The sequence below is a fragment of the Ruditapes philippinarum genome, unplaced genomic scaffold, assembly GCF_026571515.1.
Source record: "Ruditapes philippinarum isolate M1 unplaced genomic scaffold, ASM2657151v2 ctg2660_1_1_1_1, whole genome shotgun sequence".
Classification (NCBI taxonomy): Eukaryota; Metazoa; Mollusca; class Bivalvia; order Venerida; family Veneridae; genus Ruditapes; species Ruditapes philippinarum.
The window spans coordinates 287,454-307,871 of NW_026865822.1; the positions used below are offsets into that span (position 1 = coordinate 287,454).

Genomic DNA, 20,418 nt, shown 5'->3' on the forward strand with positions numbered 1-20,418 from the left:
AAAATAAAAACTTGCTGATGATATGTTACAGAGATGGAGTTTAAAGTGATCTTAAAGCTGTTTCCTTTTTGCAGAGGTTTCAGGAATTATATGCCACTCTAAATATGTATTTTAAAACGTTAAAATAACCATAGAAATGAAAGGATAGGATTTTTAAGCTGCAATTTAATATACTACGCCTTTAAACATTTTTAGTGAAATAAGTTCAATAATACGGTTTGGAATGTGCACTGGTATAGAATGTCAGACAGGTTAAAAACACTTAAAGTGCCGCAATATTAGAAAGCGGGTGTGAAAATAGATAATTAAGTAGTATGTCGCTTAACTCTTGTTACGACAACGTAAAACTATGAAATAATCTCTTCAATATGCATTATAAGAACATGACATGACCTTTTATATTTGTTTTTCGGTTTCAAAACATCTGACATTACGCAAATGCCTGAAATAGAAAACAATATTTACATGTATCTTTTTAACATATTTAATATTCATAACGAAACATTTTTATCCTGAAATTTCCGTGTGTCATTTAATTTTCAATCACATATATTTAACTTGATTCTGATATATATGCACAGTAGCCGCACATGAATTTCAAAATCAACATTTAATGAATAAATTATATTTTTTTAGAATACATTCTTTCATGCAATTGATATAATCTACAAAAAAGTTGATGTAATGCTTTGTACTTTAAAAAAAGAAGATAATTGACAATAACATATCAATTTTATAGTTACACGAGACTCGATCATTTATAATAATAATAATTATTATTACAATAACTCTGTATTAAAGTGTTCAGCCATAGACGACTATATCTCGTTACAGAATTGACTGTGATACTATCAGAGTTGCTTGCATTCTGCGATTGTAAGATTACATAGATAAATATTCCACGAAGATCCGGCGATCTGACAAACTGTCTCAGCTTTATAACCAATACTATGTGAACAATGCTTTGATGTTATTCGATTAAATTTATTATATTTTCCATTATTATCAGTTACTTTGAATACAATTTCTTGAAATAATTTATTGTAGATATTACTGGCGTTGCTAAACATTTGAAGTAGATATAAATAATTACAATATAAATCATATCTGATATGTTATTTATCTTAAATGACCTTTACATTATTGATTCTTCCCTGATCGTCATATATTTCTTGTTTCATTGTCGGAAGAGAATGACTTAAGATGTTATTTCTTCAGAGAGATTAATATGCAATTTGTAAATTCATGCAGATCAAAAGCTCATAATAGGAGGAGCTTGACATGACAAAGTTTTTATTGAAACTGAATACTTATTGTGTTGAGTAAAATAAAAAAAGTAGCTGCGTTAGCTGTTTGCTTAATGAATAATTGTTTTCCTATCACCTTTTGCTATTCTTTCATTTGAATGTAATGTATATATTAAACTTCAATAATTGTAAAAATCTGATCCTTTTTGACATTGAATTTTGCCAAAAAATATGTTAAAATTACAAAACTTTACAATTTTCATCCATCCGAGCACAAAACGCCGATGGGTGGTCAATACAAAATCTTGTTGACTCCAATCACTCGTAAAAAAAATAAAAAATGCAAACAATAATAACTGGCTGCACTGTTCGCCCACTTGTTAAACTTATTAATCAAACCAACCGTTTTTGTCAGTTTAAAACTGTGTGTAAAAGTTGTTGTTTCGAAGTGATAAAAAAATATACGTTCAAAACATCGGAGAACTATGGTCGTCAATATGTCGTAACAAAAAGTTTATAAGACTTTTTGCGTTCACGATGATATTCATTTGACATATGTGCATGTTTGTCCCAGTAACCTTATTAATTTACGTGAACAGATGTTGATACACTGTCTGACAGCATTGCGTGCTTTCATTCTTATACCATCAGGTATAATCTAATTATTGAACTTTCCTAGTGCAGCCTACTTGTACCTGGAATATTTCGGTTTAACAATTATATCATGTAGTAAAGAAATAAAAATTACACAACTTTAATTGTAAAGCACGCTGATTTCAAAGGATCGGATATGATGGTTCCAGATAATTTATCTGAAAAATAATGATTGTTAAAATAGACGTGGAAATTGTAATGAAACATTTTAAAGGAAGATATATTTTGCACTTAAGTTTATATTATAACATTTATGCAAATACTATAATAATTATTTATTTCTGGTAAAGAGAAACTTCTATATTTAAGCTTTTAACCTTATGCAACTGATTTATCCAGCTATGAATTTGACACATTTAAGGATTTCAGCAGAATGAGGCAGGTCAGATAGCACAGATGTGCAGATTGGCCCTTTCTAGATAGCTCTCATTGCTAAGGAGAATTTCAGCTTTACCGTTTCAAATAAAAATATCTGAGCCAAATTGTATAGCCTAGATTTTTATCTTTGGTCAATGATTACATGTGTACTTCATATAAGCCGGCCATATTATTCAGTCTTACAATATGTGTGTTAAAGACTTAATGTGCTCTTTAAATACTATCTTCTTTTCAGGCGCTTATTCTACTCTTTAATAGTTTCCCAGTTTCAGGCGGAATTCAGTTTTATCTATTTATCAGTACGTAAATACTTCAGCTACAATTATTATACACTGTGTATATCTCGTAACACTAGAGTATGAAAATAACGCTGGTATATTGTGCAAAAGACACGCCGAATGTTTCGATATTATGTCTTAGCATCTGTTTGCGCTAATTCATAATTATATTTCAATTTGATTAACGGCACGTCTTTAACAGAGTGTCCTTTACGGCCATATATTGCACGGATTCGGCGTTATTATTGCATAATTTCTGTGTTATTTTCAAATTTATCACCTTTTATTTATAGGTATAAAGTTGTTTATAAAACTTAATTATAATTGTATCGCAAGTGTATTTTGTAAGATGCCATACTTTTATTCAATTTGATAGATTTTGCTCCTATCGTAATTCTTTTGTGAGAAATATCAAACAAATGATCACTGACTTAATTCAATGCCAACGGGTATGGTTTGATATGTACTGATGCTGTCTCGTGTTTCTGCAACATCTTTATTCCTTATAGTCATTTTATATAAATTAGTACATTTTGTACTCCAATGCGTTCCCTTTTATCAAAATTAGGTACCTGCTGGAAATAAGAGATACATAAATTCAAGTATTTCAAATCCATTTAGTCGCCTCTTACGATCACGCAGGGATAAACATGATCTTGAAAATCAGCTTTTATAATAGATGTGTGTTCTATTATTAGATTTTATATGAAGGCCTTTGTTCGAACCGATTAAAGCTTTTCATAATTATTTTAGATATTCCACAATTGAAACGAAGCAGAGTATTCGTTGAAAGAGATAAACGGTTGTTCTTTTATGATAGTATACTTTTGAAAAGAGCAAAGTAGTTAAAGAACTCCAATATCTTATAAATGTAGCTACGTGTTTATTCCTGCGTTTTCGTCATCAGTCTATAATATTTTAGATGCTAAGAAAAAGGAGCAACGTAGGAGCGATTATTGCTTTTCATGTTAAATTACACCAAGAAAATTTAAAGCTACATGTCCGCGTATCTTCTAAATCAATTTCGATGTCGATTGCAGAAAGAAACAAGATTCCGTAAATATGCAAAGCAATGATTAACCTCTACATGTGATATTAGATTTATATAAAGTCATGATGTAATTAAAGGGAGAATATCGTGGGGCATCATCTTAATTTTAAAACTGTAAAGGATTGTTTAAGATTACTTAAACAACTTTTATATAATCAAATTTTAAATGAAATATCCAACCTGTTTGCTTTAGCACACGGTACTAAAACATCATATCGTTTTATCAGAAGTCTTAAACTTGCCAAAATTACGCTTCTTCAGGGTATTATCCTGCCAATAACTGTAAAGTTATTTAAAGAATCTTTTACATTATTTTTTGTTTTCTCTCCACAGTTTTATTTTTCCTTATAACAAAGGATAATCTGGCGTGTTCCTAACACATATTTTTCCTGTTAGATCACTGGCGTACAGTGCGAGATGCAAAACATGATAATTATTAACTTGACGATCTGAAATTTGATATTCTCATCTAAAGAAACGGTTGTAGTTGTGTTAGTTAAGCTAATTTTTTTGCTAGTTTGCAATACCACTTTCCATTCTCTTGTCAAATACTCTTTTCTAAACAGAGTTTTAAATCTGATATTTCTTTTTTGTTAAGTCGTTACATTACCTTCAAGGTATCCAAGAAGCGATTCTAGTTTTGTTTACATGCCCGTGAATAAAAGCTATACATTGGAAATTAGTTTTAAGCTATTATCGTAAACACTGTGAATGTCGAAAGTGGTTGGGAGATGGGTGATCGATGGTTTGAATCTTCGCAACCCTCTCAGATTTAGTTTAGCGTTGTAACACCATTTTGAACCATAAATCCAATCCATAAATATGATTGTTCATCTGATCCTCAAATTGTATTTACCAATGTCGTTGTAAAACGACCACATTACTGTCATGTCGTCTTGTTTTGAAACATTTTTTGATTCATCTTAAATGTTCACATCAACAGAATGAACACTTGGTTATGAAATGTTGCAGAGATGGTGTTTGGAGTGATCTAAAAGCTGTTTCCTCTTCACAGAGGTTTCAGTTATTATATGCCACTTCAAATATCTATTTTGAAACGTTAAAATAACCATAGAAATGAAAGGATATGAGTTTTAAGCCGCACTTTTATATATTACGTCTATTAAAACTATAAGTGAAATAAATTCAATAATACGTTTTGGAATGTACACTTGTACGGAATGTCAGACAGTTTAAAAACACTTAATTTGCTGTTAAAAAATACATTAAAGACATATAAACGCAATATTTGATATCGGATGAGAAACTAGATAGGCAATTTGTCGCTTAATTCGTGCAATGGCAACAAAAAGTATTATTTACTTTATTCAATATGCATATTAAGAACATTATACCAATATGATGACATGAACTATAATATTTTATTTTTCGGTTTCAATACATCTGAACAAACCAGACCGTGAAATATCTGTACTGTTAGGCACTTACATAACGCAAACTTCTGAAATAGAAGAAAATGTTTGCATGCATCTATTTTACATATTTAATATTCATAATAAAACATTTTAATTCCTGAAATTTCAATGTGTCAATTTATTTCTGAGCATATACATGTTTTTATATTATTTTTTTTTCTTTTATTCCGGTATATATATGCAGAGTAGTCACAGGTGAATAAAAAACAACATTAAATGAATAGATGATGTATTCTTTTACAACACATTCTTTCACTTTATTGATATTATCTACAAAAAGTTGATGTTAAACTTCGCACTTTAAAAAATAAGATGTTTGACGATAACATATCAATTTTATAGTTGCACGATACTCGATCATTAATGATAATTGACTTGTATTAAATTGGTATTAGATGAACTTTTCATCCACAGACGAATATATTTCGTTACAGCATTGAAAGTGATACTATCAGGGTTGCTTGCATTCTGCAATTTAAAGATTACGCAGATAAATATTCCATGAAGACCGACGATCTGACAAACTGTCTCAGCTTTATAACCAATACTATGTGAATAATGCCTTGATGTTATTCGATTTAATTTATTATATTTTTCAATCTTTGAATACAATTATTTGAAATAATTTATTGTTAGATAGAAGTTAATTGATCTTACTGGTTTTGCTTATATTGTCAATTAAATCAAGTACACGTAAATAATTACAATTTAAAATCATAATGTGATATTTTATTTATCTAAAATTAATTTTACGTATACGTTATTGATTCTTTCCTTATCATCATTCATTTCGTATTTCATTGTAAGAAGAGAAAGTCTTAAGATGATGTTATCTCGTCAAAGAAATTGATGTGAAAATTGTAAATTCATGCTCAGGATAGAAGGCTCTTAGCATAACAAAATTAGGTATTAAGACTGAAACTGAACATTCATTGTGTTGAGCAAATCTGTTAAAGTTGTCTTTTGCGAAGTGATAAGAAAAATATACATTCAAAACACGGGAAAACTTTGCCAATCAATATTTCATAACATAAAGTTTATTTCATTGCATGAACATTGATATTCATTTGACATATTTGCATGCTTGTCCCAGTAACCTTATTAATTTACATGAACAGATGTTGATACACTGTCTACATCATGGCATGCTTTCATTCTTATATCATATGGTATAATTTAATTATTGAACTTTCCTGGTGCAGCCAACCTGTACCTGGAATATTTCGGTTTAACAAATACATCATGTTGTAATGTTATATAAATTACAATTCAATTGTTAAACACGCTTATTTCAAAGGATCGGATAGGATGGCTCCAGATAATTTATCTGAAAAATTATGACTGTTAAAAAAAACATGGAAATTGTAATGGGAAGATAGATATTGCACTCAAGACAAAAAAAAAACCTTAAGTTTTATATTATTACATCAGTGCAAATACTATAATAATTATATATTTCTTGATATGAGAAGTTTCTTTATGTTTTTTATTATATACAGTGGATTTGCTAAGCTATGTATTTTAAACATTTAATTAAGAGTTTAAAGGGATTTCAACGTTAAAGCACAGACACGCTGGAGCTGGCCAGACAGCACAGATGTGCAGATTGACCTAGTTCAATACTTGTTGCAAACACTTATCATTTTTGTTTCTATCAGTTTGAGGATTACTAATTGTTATGAAGAAAAGGCGATATTTGATTCAACATTGCACATTATTTCATCTACTACAGTGAGAACGGGGAAACGTCTCGAGGGAAACGAAAGCCTCTCTAATAGCAAACTAGTCTAAATTAGTTTGTACAGAATAAATCTCTTCTATATAGCTATCATTGCCAAAAGAAAATTCAGCTTGACTGTTTCGAAATATTAACTTTGAATATACTCTACTGAGCAAAATATTTTAGCATAGCTTTTTTATCTGTGGTAAATGATGTACTGGGTCAAACAAGCCGGTCATATTACTCAATCTTAAAATGTATGTTTAAGTCTTTGAATTTGTCCTTGATTTTTTTCCCGAATTATTTTTCTTAATAAATGCTGTTTCTTTAAAATTCTATTCTAAAGTGAGTTTCATTTGATTTTGATAAGCGTTCAATAGCATTTTCAATTATGTTTGAAGGTATTAATTCCCTAGTGTTGTATATTAAGAACAAATCAAAACTTTATCCTATTCCGTTTCCTTTCGAATATTGATTAATTCGTCACTGAAGTAACATTTATAAATAGTTTATTTTTCAAAGCAAATATACTATTAAATTATGATAAGAATTAAAGGAATATTGCTGATACGAGGCTAGAAAGGTTCGCCATGAGGGGTAATATTAAATGCACAATTAATATAATTTCAACTTGGTAATGTAATAAAGTGGTTACGAGATTTACAAAAGAATATTTAACCTTCATGTTAAAGAGTTGGTGTAGAAATGTTTTAAAGTCCGTAAATAATGCTTAATAAGCTCTTACACTCAATTCTATTTAAGAATGACTAAGTGCAATGCTTATGTTAAAAATATGTACTGATGTTATGAATTGTACAATGATGAGTCTTAAAAAAAAAAGATTAAACATACTACATAAGAAAGGGGCAATTGTGTAATTGAGACCAAAATTGTATAATAATATGTTATAATGTATAACATTTTTTAATCTGTTTCTACTGCAGGGTAACCAATACTGTCTGTCTAGCTGCTCATTTCTTAAAGATTTACACGCAGAGGCATTGTCCAAACATGGTATGTAATGAAATATATGTGTTTATTTGTTGATAGGCATATAAAATGTTGACATTATCTTATTATTAGATTTGAAATCTGTATCTGTAAGATCAATTACAAAAACAATTATAACTTGGTCCTTTTGTATTTACTCTTGCTATATTTTATATACTCTGTACGTGTAATGACGAGGAACTCATATGTTAAATTGAAACTGTAAAATCAGTATTCGTTCTGTTTTGTTCTGTTTTAGGTTTTTTGAAGTTTGTTTGTTTGTTTATTTAACATTTGTCCATTATTGGCTACTTGGTTGTATCTTTCTCCTTAATATCTCCTTTATGTTTTTATGTGACAAGATATCAACTGAAATGTCTCAAGGACATAAATATTTATAACCATTTAGTCTTTTTAAAATACATATTGTGAGTCATAAGACGAATGTTTGCCATCAGAAAACTAAAAACACCAATGAAAAAACTCGCTGTACAGATATGTTCCTTATTTGTACAAAAAAGCGGAGTAGTTGTGAGTAATATCTACAGAAATTGTTTCATTATTAATAATGCAAAGCGCGTGACAAAGGCAAAAACGGTTTTACAATTTTTGTTGTTCATTTGAAGCGTTGACTCTCATGTACGCAGCTGTAAAAAGTTGCCCCGTACTTCACTTCAGAATTGTTATATTTTTCTGGTCCTTCGGGATAATTGATGCCAGCACTATGAAGTGTTGAGAATTGAGTACCGCTCAAGCCGGTGCTATGGGGCGTGAGGGAAGTTGCACTTATTCAGTATCCCTCATGTACAAACTCAATCAAACCGAGTCTGCAATTCTTATGTAATTTTGTTGTGATTAATGCTTCCGAGGGATCACTTTGTTTCCAGATTTTTGTCATTTCAAAGATTCATTGCAAAACGCATTGAACATTTCAATGGTGAAACATAACAAAATGTCTAGCCCATACAAACACGTTTCACCCTCGCATGGTACCAATGCAATAGTTTTGATTTGTATCATAATTTAAAAAAATGTCAATCGAGTTCAATCGTATACCCATTATTGCACAGTGCGTTAACTCGAGTGCAGGCATTAGTTGCCCGTACACCACTTACCGCACTGTCCGTCAAAGAAAAAAATTGATTGTTGATTGGCTACATTTTGTCTTGAATTTACTTATGGTGATGACAGGGAATCTAAATAAATGGATAATGATAGAAAGGCCGTATTCAGATTCTTGTTTATTGATTTTTTCTGGGGTTTCATATTGTGACGAAAGGTTATGTGTTTTTACTTTAAATTTGCCTTCGGCGCCTCTGGAAAAACAGAAAGTCCAATGTCTCGATGCTATTTCTATTATTAAGAATGTATATACGCTATATCTAACGTGATGAGTTACTGCCAGTTCAATCAGTTACCAAATTTTTATAAAAACAGATAAACGTGCATTCATTTTGTTTTTCTTTTAGATGCGACACAAGTTAATCACTCGACAATACTAAAAGCACCCGAGATATTGTGTAAAAATGTACCATATGGTGAAAATAAGTGTCCAGATCTTATAGCCACGGTATACCTGAGGATTAATTCTTATCCAGTTAACACCAAGCTGTCATCAGTGTTCGTAATTAGTGCACGCTATATTAATGAAATGAATGACGTCACTAATTGGACAGCAATCAAAACAGTAAGTTATATGTGCTTATTAACAAGTTGAAATCCGACGAAATCTTTTAAACATTAAAATATAACTTCATGTATATGTGCTCGAAATATTGTACACATGATTATTGAAAAGAAATAAGTTACTATAAATACTGTTTTGTTTTTCGTTGCAAAAAATATAAATAAATAAAACAAAAAATAAAAAGATAAAATAAATAAATTCAATATATAAAAGATTAAAGGAATTACTCTATGTTAACATCTAATTAAAGTCAAGTGTTCTGTTTTGTGTGTTGAAGTAAAGTACATGTATGTACATGTATAACATTTTTCAAGGGAAATTTATTCCGCAACCAGTCCTAAAGTCGATACATATCGGGCGTCATTTTTGAAATACAATGAAATGACATAGCCACATTGTTCATACATGTATAACAACATACTTAAGTTATAACATTCCATTTATTGGATGTTCTGCAGTATAAGAACAGAACAGAACAGAAACTTTATTTTCAGACTTGTACAAAATACATCGTCTACACAATACAAACAATCAAATATATTTAAGTATAAGTCACATTACATTATAATATCATAGTCAAATGTTAGCAAAGCATATGTTTTTATTGCTTAATTTATAATTCCGTTAATACAAAACATATCAAAATATTATCAAAGCAAAATGTAATCTATATTTAAAGTTAGACATTATGCAATCAATACTTATTTATCTACGCTATGTTACACAGAGGATTAACCGTGAATTCAACGATGTGTAACTGATATTCTCATAGCCATTAATGCTTCTCGTATATAACAAGCAAGGTTACGTAAAATAATCTTATTATCATTATTTAATAATTCTAAAAATTTATACATACTAGTAAAATGTCTTAATATATTTCTTTCTAAGGTCATTGTAACAAGTGCAAACCAAAACAAAGTGGTACTCATCTTAAATATCATGTAAGCTACAGTATATACAAAAACGTTCATTTCTTGGTATCCTATTTGAACCATAACGACTAGACTGTATAAGTAACGGATGTGCTGATAATCTTATTCTACTAATATAATGCCTAAGGCTACTAGGTAATAAATCCAGATATTTTTCATACTGGAACACATTTTTTATCTCCTTGTATAACAATAAAACAGGACTATTTACAATATCAGCATGCCAGCTTTGTACAAAGGAATCAATTAAACGCTGCTTGAATTCTAGTAAAAACAATTTACTACATAAAACCTCTTGCTTATGCCATACATACATAAAACCATACGACGATAATACATCTTTAACACATGAAAGCCAATTTTTCTTACCATTTATACAGTCTTCATAAGATATATTATAAATTTCTTTAAGAATGATATTGTCTGTTTGTAATAATTTAAGCCAAAACTTTACTATCCGTAAATATCTTGTAATGTATAAAGGATAACGAGCCAGTTCACCATAAACTGCTGCATTACATGTATTCATTTTAACATTAAGTATTCTTTTACAAAACTCAAGATGAATTCTTTCAATTTCTTTTGACTTACTATTTCCCCAAATTTCCGAGGCATAACAAAGAATGGATCCGACAAACGCATCGAATAACTGAAATAACATTTTGGGATTAAGTTTATGCTTTTTACAATTTATAAGTAGAACATTTAATGCTTTTAAGGCTTTTCCTATTATATGTTCCTGATTTAAAACAAATGTACCCGTGTAATTAAAAACAACTCAAAGGTAATTAAGATTACTAACAAGTTCGAGTTTGTCACCATTATACAAAAAATCCTCATTAGATAACAACCCACCACGTTTTCTAAAAACCATTGCTTTAGTTTTATCAATATTAACATTCAGACTCCATTTTTCACAATATGAATAGAGAAGATTTAAACTTTTGTTAATCTGTTCTGGTGAATCACCCAAAATTACCATGTCATCAGCAAAAAGTAGAAGCATAAGTATAATATCATTTAATTGAAGTCCACTGTTTATATCCTGCTCTAAGAATAACTCGACGTCATCAATAAACAGAGAAAACATTATCGGTGAAATTACCTCCCCTTGACGGAGACCTACAGCATATTAAAAAAAAATCAGAATAACAATTACAATGTTTTATACAAGATTTAACCTTATCGTACATATCTCTAACAATACGTAGCAATTTACCTCTAATACCAATATTATATAACTTGAGCCATAGGGCATTTCTGTAAATACTACCAAAGGCCTTTTTGAAATCCACAAATACACAGTATAGACGCTTTTTCTCATTTAGGTATTTTTGAATAACAGACAATAAAATATACAGGGCATCTACAGTTGAATTACCTTTCCGAAAACCAAACTGTGCATCAGACTACAAGTTATTTTGTTCACAATAATCCATAATCCTTTTATTCAAAATCGTTGTAAATAATTTAGACAAGCAACTAACTAGTGTAATACCTCTATAGTTATTAACATTATTCACGTCTCCCTTTTTATGCAGTGGGATAATAACACCCTCAGTCCAGGATTCGGGGAAAAAACCACTATCTAATATACAATTAAAAATATCGCAAATATGGCACCCTAATATATCAATAGATTCAATGAAGTATTCATTTAAAAGAAAATCATTCCCAGGAGATTTATTCCTTTTCAATGTTTTAACAGCCGCTGTAATTTCTTCAATAGTAAAATTCCTATCTAAAATTTCATCACCATTGTCAGTATTATTAAAATCATACATTGTTTCAAAATTTTCAGATTCATCATTTGTTGACGATACAGAATAACGAGAAACCGAAATAGTATACACATGATACAGACTTATAATTTTATTCCTTAGATATGAATTTTAATGAAGCACTTAATGTCGTGCGCATAACAGCAAAAAAAAGTTCGCTTGACAAAAAGGATATATTGTAAGCTCATTACTCCGTGAAACTGTAAGGAATGTTTTAACACTAATGTCTGTAAAGTGTGAGACACTATTTATGAATAATGAGGCTTTAGGTTTACTTTGATCCTTGGCGCTGTGAATTAAAATTACTTAAAGCAGACATGTGGTATTTGAGGCACACGTGTACATATTTTGTCTCTCAATCTCAAAAAAGAACTAAATTAAGCAAAGTGAAGTCCTAAAATGTGACTAGTGTATAAAAACACAATTGTATTTCAATGAAAATATGAAGCACAGTTTTGTCCTTAAATGTGATCATTGCATGTTTAACTGATACAGCGAAAACTTCTCTGTCTCTCAAAAAGAAATAAATAAGACTAAGTTTAGTATTCTCAAATGTGACCATTGCATGTCTAACTTATGAAGCGAATCATTCCCTGTCTGTCTCTAAATAAAGAATAATTTTAGCTAAGTTACGGCCTCAAATGTGACCATTGCATGTCTAACTTATGAGGCGAATACTTCTCTGTCTCTAAATAGAGAATAATCTTGGCTATATTAGTCCTTGAATGTGACCGATGCGTGTCAAACTAATGCATTGCATACGTATTAGCCTCTCAATAAAGAAAGTATTAAGCGAAGTCTAGTCCTTTCGTGTGACCATTGCATGTATAAAAAATACAAGGAATAATTTCTTTGCCTCACAATAAAGAGGTAAATTCAACTAAGTCTAGTCCTAAAATGTGGTCATTGCTTGTCTGAAAAATGCAATGAATACCTCTGATATCAAGTCATGTCCAAAAGCACTTAACATACAATATTTGTGAACTTATAATACTTACTGAAAGTAAGGTTTCCACAGTGTGCATGACATTCTTTAGCCTTTCTAAAAGTGTTTTGAATACTTTATGATGAGTTAAGTAGATATAAGCATATAAGTTGTCTCGAACTGTGGAAGAGAAACTAAGACGTAAAAACAGCATGTTTTAAAAACACAAATCCTGGTACAAAATTACTATTATTTCCTTTCTTTCTAGAACGTTCATTCAGCACATCTTATCAATAAATACTTTCTTTGGGAAAGGAACCTCTACGGGTTTCATTGAATAACCACATACTCATTTATCTATTTTCATAGACTGCCGAAACAATTGTTGAAATTCCAAAGCTGCGATGCAGCACTGATTATCAGTTTATGGTAACAACTGTGTTATCTGACAACGTATACGGTCAAAGCAAATCGACGGCGTGGAGTAGAACACCGGGATGTAAGTAATGTTCTGTATACTATAACACACGTCATTTTAGCATAATATATCTGTTACGTATACGATACATAAACGATACATTTTTTTCAGAAATCATTGTGCGATTTGAAGACTTTCTTTTGCGTATATATAGTATATAATTTGGGTTTTCTTTTGCGTATATATAGTATATATCTTGGGTATAGCAAATTTGTGTTTGTGCATAGATTTTTGTGTGTAACAGATAGCCCTCGAATAAATGATTTCGTACGTATAGAATATTTCTTGATAAATATTTAATGCATGTAACAGGATAAAATATCACTGATTTTTGCGTATGTAAGATTCCTTGCGTTTTCACAAATTTCCTGCTAAATAAAGAAGAGGCTTATTTTATTTTCTGGCAAATAATTGAGTCAACCGCGAACTTTGTGGATAACACTTAGACAAATAAAGACGGCTAATTTACATATGGCACTCTGAATTACATTATATAATTAAACACTCAACGGCCCAAAACCATTACCCATTATAATGGCTCAACATTATCAATGGCCCTGATCATTCATGATTCAATTCTTGCAGTTAGAACAGCAAAAAAAATTAAAAAAATAATGATAAAGGAAATTCCAATCAGAGTAAAAGCAAAGCTTGATATCACTCTATTTGATAAAAAAGGCGAAGATGTTTTTTAATGATATATTGTTTTTTTTAAAGCCCCCAAGGGCCATAAACCTCTTTTCGTGAAAAATTAAAACTGCAAAAAAGAATTGTTTACGAAATTTTTTCATTAAGAAAATGCATAATTTTCCTATTTCGAAAACAAAATTATTTCGTGTATGAGAGATGGCAACCTTAGATACATCACTTTATCCCCCAAAAACAACCCTTGGGAAATTGGTATTAATTTGTAAAAGGCATTAAAATTTTCCCATTTTGTTGAACTCTGTGCCCCAAGTTATTTTAAATTAGTATTTATATCAAAAAAACCCTTTTAGGGGTGAAAAATTAAATGTCCCCTTTATTTTGTCAGAAAATGTAAAAGATGCTCTGATAAGATACTTATTAATCAGGTTCAAGGTTTCAGTCCCTATCGGTGTTCAGCAACAATTAGATAAGGCTTTTTTTCATTGCATGCTAAATCAGAAACTTGTTAAATACATTATATCCATACAAACCGAAACAATAACATGCATATCTATGAACTTCATGCAGATATATGCAGTTGTGTATTATGTACTTGTTTTAAGCTTGGGTTAAAGTATGGTTAATTTGCAGATAACTATAAGCCTGCTGCTCCGATATCTCTGAGTGTGTCCGAGCCTTTCTTAGTCAACCAAAAGCCTAGCATAACCGTCACGTGGGACCCTGGACCAGGTACGTGCAAACAAAAGCAAAGATATGTTGTCTTTTATCATGTTTGACAAAATCAATTGATGTCCCGCTCCGTAGGGCATAACATACGCAAGGATAGATTTTTGACGTAACGAAGATTGTTTTGTATTTATAACGCAAGTATTTAGCCGTTTTTAGTCACCTGATTCAATGCATTTGGTTTGCTCGTCGTTGTATGCGAAGCTATCGCTAGTTGTAATACATTTTCTCACCAGTTCAAAAAATGATAAACAACTATAGGTTCATATACATTTTCTTTATTTCACGATTTCGCAGCATTATCAATTAAGTATGTAATACCTAGCGCGTTGATATTTCTAATTCTGAGCCTATTTGAAGACTGCTTAAATCATTATGAAAACTTTTAATTATCAACATTGTTTAAATAACGCATGTAATTTATCAACAATTATCTACACTGTTTTCTTTTTTAACTGCAGAGGCACCCTGCTATTACAAAATATTTTGGTTCGATCAAACAGTCCTGCAAGATGAAATAAAGGTAAGTAAATGATACATTGCATTCACATTTATGGAAAGTCTTGTATGCCTATAGGCTCCTGCAACATTTTCTACGTTCTTTAAGGATTCATTTTTCTCTATTATGATATTCCGTACTAAAGTGGCGATGGCAATTTAGTGGTCGTGAATGTATTTCATTCAACGATTAATTTGTTGTCTTTTGAATGTGCGGCAATTAAGACCAAGCTAAATATTTGCCAAATATAAAACAAATTTGCAATGTTTCATCAGTTACAACAAATGAACCAAGTTCATTGCACTTTTGTATATAAGAATTATAGAAATGTTCAAAACAATAATAAAATACTTCACAAAAACGATTTATCAGTATTAACAATAGTCTGTTTTCTTTCCACATAACTAAATCTTGAGAATGTTATTAGTCATGGACTTGGGTGTATAACAGATAATCGATGAAAACCAGACTTTGAAATGTTAAAAATTCTGGTATTTCTATTAATTTTAAATGTAGACAGACTGCAATATAACTTTGTAGGAGGGAAATTACCTTGCCGCAATAATTCAACAAAACGACGACACAAAAATGAATTATTTATTAATGATATAACTTGCATTTCAAATTATATGTTTAATTTTCTGCTTCAAATGTTCTATTCACACTCATGAAAATTCTGTGCAGGAAAAACGTGTCATCTGTCGTAAAAACATTATGGTAATCTCTTTGAGGTGTATTTTAAAACAAACATTCATTTGAGCCGCGCCATGACAAAACCAACATAATGGTTTTGCGACCATTGCGCAGTCTGATCAGGATCCATGCTGTTTGCTATCAGTTTCTCTACTTGTTTTAGGATTTGTAAGCGAACAGCATGGCTCCTGATCAGACTGCGCGGATGCGCAGGCTGGTCTGCACCCATGCTGGTCGCAAACCCATTATGTTGGTTTTGTCATGACGCGGCTCATTTCAAGTTTAGCTGTTAATACGATTTATCATTTTTATAAACACGTTAAAATATAGATACATCTAAAATGCACACAAGGGTGACATTAATGGTATATAGGTTCACAAATATGCGTATAAACCTTCCTTTCTGGAACCATCCAGACGTTTTAAAATATCCAACTATAATTGACATCATAAAACGCTGAGTTAAATCATTAAGTTAAAAAACTTTGGCATTCTGGGATGAAACGTTTGTTTATTTATAATAAGCATTTATTTTAAAGGCCCAATATGCACCAAAATGCTATCATTTTATCATTTTCAAACTTGTTGATGTTTTGTTACAATTTCTTGCCGGGTTGCACATGCGCAAACCCGGGTTAGTATGGTTAATGTCGGGCGGCGGGACGGGCGGGGGAAATTTTCGTAACAGATTTTCAGCAACTTCTTATCACAGTCTCTTGATATATTTGGTATCTTTCAACATATAGCTGCACATTCAGCGCTTGTTCCTTCCAATGATAAGCATCTAATATATCATAAAACCATTATTAAAACATATTTGAATACAAGAATTCATTTCTTACAGATACTTTGTCTTTATAATGTTGAATGAGTTGTAAAATAATATTTTGATGTTGACCCTAGCTATAAATTTATTGTTTATATTCGCCATCTTAAAATGTTTGCTATTTTTGCAATTCGTTTTTATTACGATTTCATAGATTGCTCAAAGAAAGTTGTAATATATTTTGAGAATAATTCTTTTTGCCATATTTTTCTGTCTTTTCTATAGATAACTAGACATTATACCTACAGATAACTACATTGAATAGATAGAATGATTGGTATTTTAAAACTGTGGTTGTACCTTTAGCTGATCTTTAAAAAGATTAATACTGTTTAGTATCTTTGTTTTCACGGAAATATGTGAATATATACATTAAGTTGTTGCTTACTGATATATATTTGTATGTAACGAAAATAAAATGCATAAAATATTAAGTAGATTAACATTATACGTAAGGCAATTACCTTTTCATTAACCGTAATACATATTAATTTTTAAAAATTTTAAAATTTTCCCCTTTTTACATGAATAATCGGGTTGTTTTTTCCCTTTTTTTGAAATTTAAAATTTATAAAAAAAAAAAAGGAAAAAAAAAATTTAAAAAAAAAAAAAAAAAAAAAAAAAAAAAAAAAAAAAAAAAAAAAAAAAAAAAAAATTTTTTTAAAAAAAAAAAACTTTTCCAAAAAAAAAAAAAAAAAAAAAACCAAAAAAAAAAAAAAAAAAAAAAAAAAAAAAAAAAAAAAAAAAAACTTTTTTTTTTTAAAAAACAAAAAAAATTTAAAAAAAAAAAAAAAAAAAAAAAAATTTTAAAAAAAAAAAAAAAATTTAAAAAAAAAAAAAAATCCCATAAAGGCCCAAAAACTGATTTTATTGGACCCTTTACACTTTTTGTAAAAAGCAAAAATTTAAACGTGGCGAAAAAATTTTCGGCTTTAGCGTGTGTACATCCCAATAGAATCAGTTTTCACTGAAAATCTTTTTTTTAAACACCCCCAAAAATTTTTTTGAAAACTTAAATTGTTAGGCTACTTCGATAAAAATTTACGAAATTGATTTTGAGTTTTTTATTTGAAAAAAAAAAAAATTAAGACTATTAAAAAAAATGATTTTTTTGTTGGAAAATAAAATTTTGGGGGAAAACCCTTTAAAAAGTTCAATTGTTTAATTTTTTTTAATTGGTTTGGGGAAAATTAATTTTTTTCTGTTAAAAAGGAATACCAAAATTGTGGAAAGGGAACGTAGATGTTTAAAAAAGAAAAAGGTTAGGCCTAAAAAATTTCATAATTTAAATGTTTTTAAAAAACCCCTAAATAAAAAATTCAAATTTGATTATAACCCGATCAAAAAGGTTTAAAGTAAAACGCAATGCTTATCCTAAAATGTACTTTATATAAAATTTTTGTTTTAAAAAAACCCTACGTCAGGGGGTTAAAAAAAAGGTCATATAAGGCCGTCCAGAAACCCATTTTTATTAACAATTAAATTTTAAATCTTTTTTATCCATCGGGCTTTCCCTTTTAGATAATGCATATTAAAAAGGCATTTAATTTTTTTTTGGGAAAAAGCCCTTTTTTTTGGCCATTTTTTCTGTTGAATATTTTACTAAAAAATTTTTTTTCAACCATTAATAAAAGGAAATTTTTTGTTTTGAATAGGTGAAAAAAAATATTTTTAAAATTATTATTATAATTCAAAGCTAACATTTTTTTAGGTACCAAAAAATTTTTAGCTACCGGATCGATAATTTAAAATTTGCAAAGAATCCCCTTCGGTTGAAACGTAAGATATGCCCCAAAAACACAAGCGATAAAAAAATAGTGTAGCTAAAACCCAACTTTTTGGGAAAAGCCGGGGGGTACAACCATTCGAAAATGGGTAAGGTATAATATTCAATTTAAAACATAATAATCCTTTTCGTTAGCTTTTTTTATGAAATAAACGGGAGGTATCATGGTTTTAAATTTTTTTACCATTGTTAAAGGGGGAAAAGGTGGCCAGCAGATTTTTTTCAAAATAGGGTTTTCCCCCATTTAATTATCATCTTTCTTTTCAATATATTTTTACAACCGATAAAATTTTGTAAAAACGTCCCCCAGTATTTTTTTGGTGGGGAAAATTTGATACCCACATGTTTGTGTTTATTTCAGCTTCTGACTTTTTATATGAAAAAAACAACTGCCAAAAAGGGTTAATCTGGGAAATTTTCCTTGGGGAGAAATGAAAACCTTGGGATTTAATGCATAGAAAAAATGTCGAATTTGGTTATTTCGAGTGCATGATTAAAATAAAATTTTAAAACAAAATTATCTCAAATTTTTGGGGACAAAAATATTTTTTAAGAAAAACCCGTGTTACGGTATTGTCCCGGAGCCCTATATCTTGTCAAGGGGAAACAAGAGCTATGTTAAAACTGAACATTATAACCAAAAATTTTGTATTTAAAACTCAAAATCCGGGGTACCTTTTTAACCCCACAATCAAAGTTTTAAAAAAAAATTTTTTATTTTTTTCAATTTTTTTAAAAAAGCCCAAATTTTTTTTTTCCTTTTTTTAATTTAATTTTATTTAATTACTGTTTCTCAAAACCTAAATTCGGAAAAAATAAAATTTAAAAAGTTTTGGGGTTAAGGGGTTGAAGGTTTCCTTTTTTAAAACTTTTCCCTTTTTAATCCTTTTTTGATTTTGAAGTAAAAGAAAAAAAAAAAACAAACTACCATTCAAGGTTTTTAATGTTAGTTTGTCAACGTTCATTATTGTGGGGAAACCCCCGGACCCCCACGCACAACGGAAATTTAAGTACTTTGGGTTAAAATTTTAGTCTACCCGGGAAGGGGCCCCCGTTTGAAATTTGCAAAAAAATCCCCGAACCGAAAAGGGGAAGTTTTTTTAAATGCTGTAAAATAATTTTTTGAATATTGAGGAAGGGGTTTTGCAAAAAATTTGCCCCAAACCCCCGGGGGTTTATCCGATTCATTAGTTATCCCAAAACGTGGGGGGTTTAACTTTCTATTTTCCCATTTTTTGAAGATTCAGGGGAAAATAGGGGTAATGATAGCCAAAATGTATTATGCTTTATATTTAAAGGGAGGGAAAGCCGGAAACTGTGAAAAAAAATGTTCTCGGCAAAAAATTTATTTGGATACCCCTTTTGTCAAAATTTTTTTCAATTTTTTAAACATATAAAAGCGTACGTTTCCTGTCATTTAGGGGATTGAGATAATTTTTTTTAAATTATTATGATATTTTTTTCTTTAAATAACGAATTTTTTTTTTTTACTTTTTTAAATATCTAAAAATTTTTAAGATGTTTACTCGAAATTCAAAAATTTTGACGTAGCATTTTGGGACGAAAATTTAAATTTACTTTTTTAAAAATACTCTTTTAAAAAACAAAAAATGCCCTTTAAAAATGAAAAATATTGAAAATTTTCTACTTTTTTACAAACCCATACCTTGTTTGTAAAGG

At 29.8% G+C, this 20,418-nt stretch overlaps 1 protein-coding gene across 3 annotated transcripts in view; it reads left to right on the plus strand.

Annotated features, from left to right (window-relative positions):
- LOC132730421 (uncharacterized) overlaps positions 1-15,549 on the plus strand; it is an 88,013-nt gene extending 72,464 nt beyond the window's left edge. For all 3 annotated transcript variants that reach the window (XM_060716340.1, XM_060716339.1, XM_060716341.1), the window contains exons 5-9: positions 7,709-7,778; positions 9,224-9,441; positions 13,452-13,581; positions 14,839-14,937; positions 15,396-15,549. In XM_060716340.1, the coding sequence (XP_060572323.1) occupies positions 7,709-7,778; positions 9,224-9,441; positions 13,452-13,581; positions 14,839-14,937; positions 15,396-15,469 (591 nt within the window). In that variant the 3' untranslated portion in view covers positions 15,470-15,549. The remainder of the gene's footprint in view (positions 1-7,708; positions 7,779-9,223; positions 9,442-13,451; positions 13,582-14,838; positions 14,938-15,395) is intronic.
- The last annotated feature ends 4,869 nt before the right edge of the window (positions 15,550-20,418 follow it).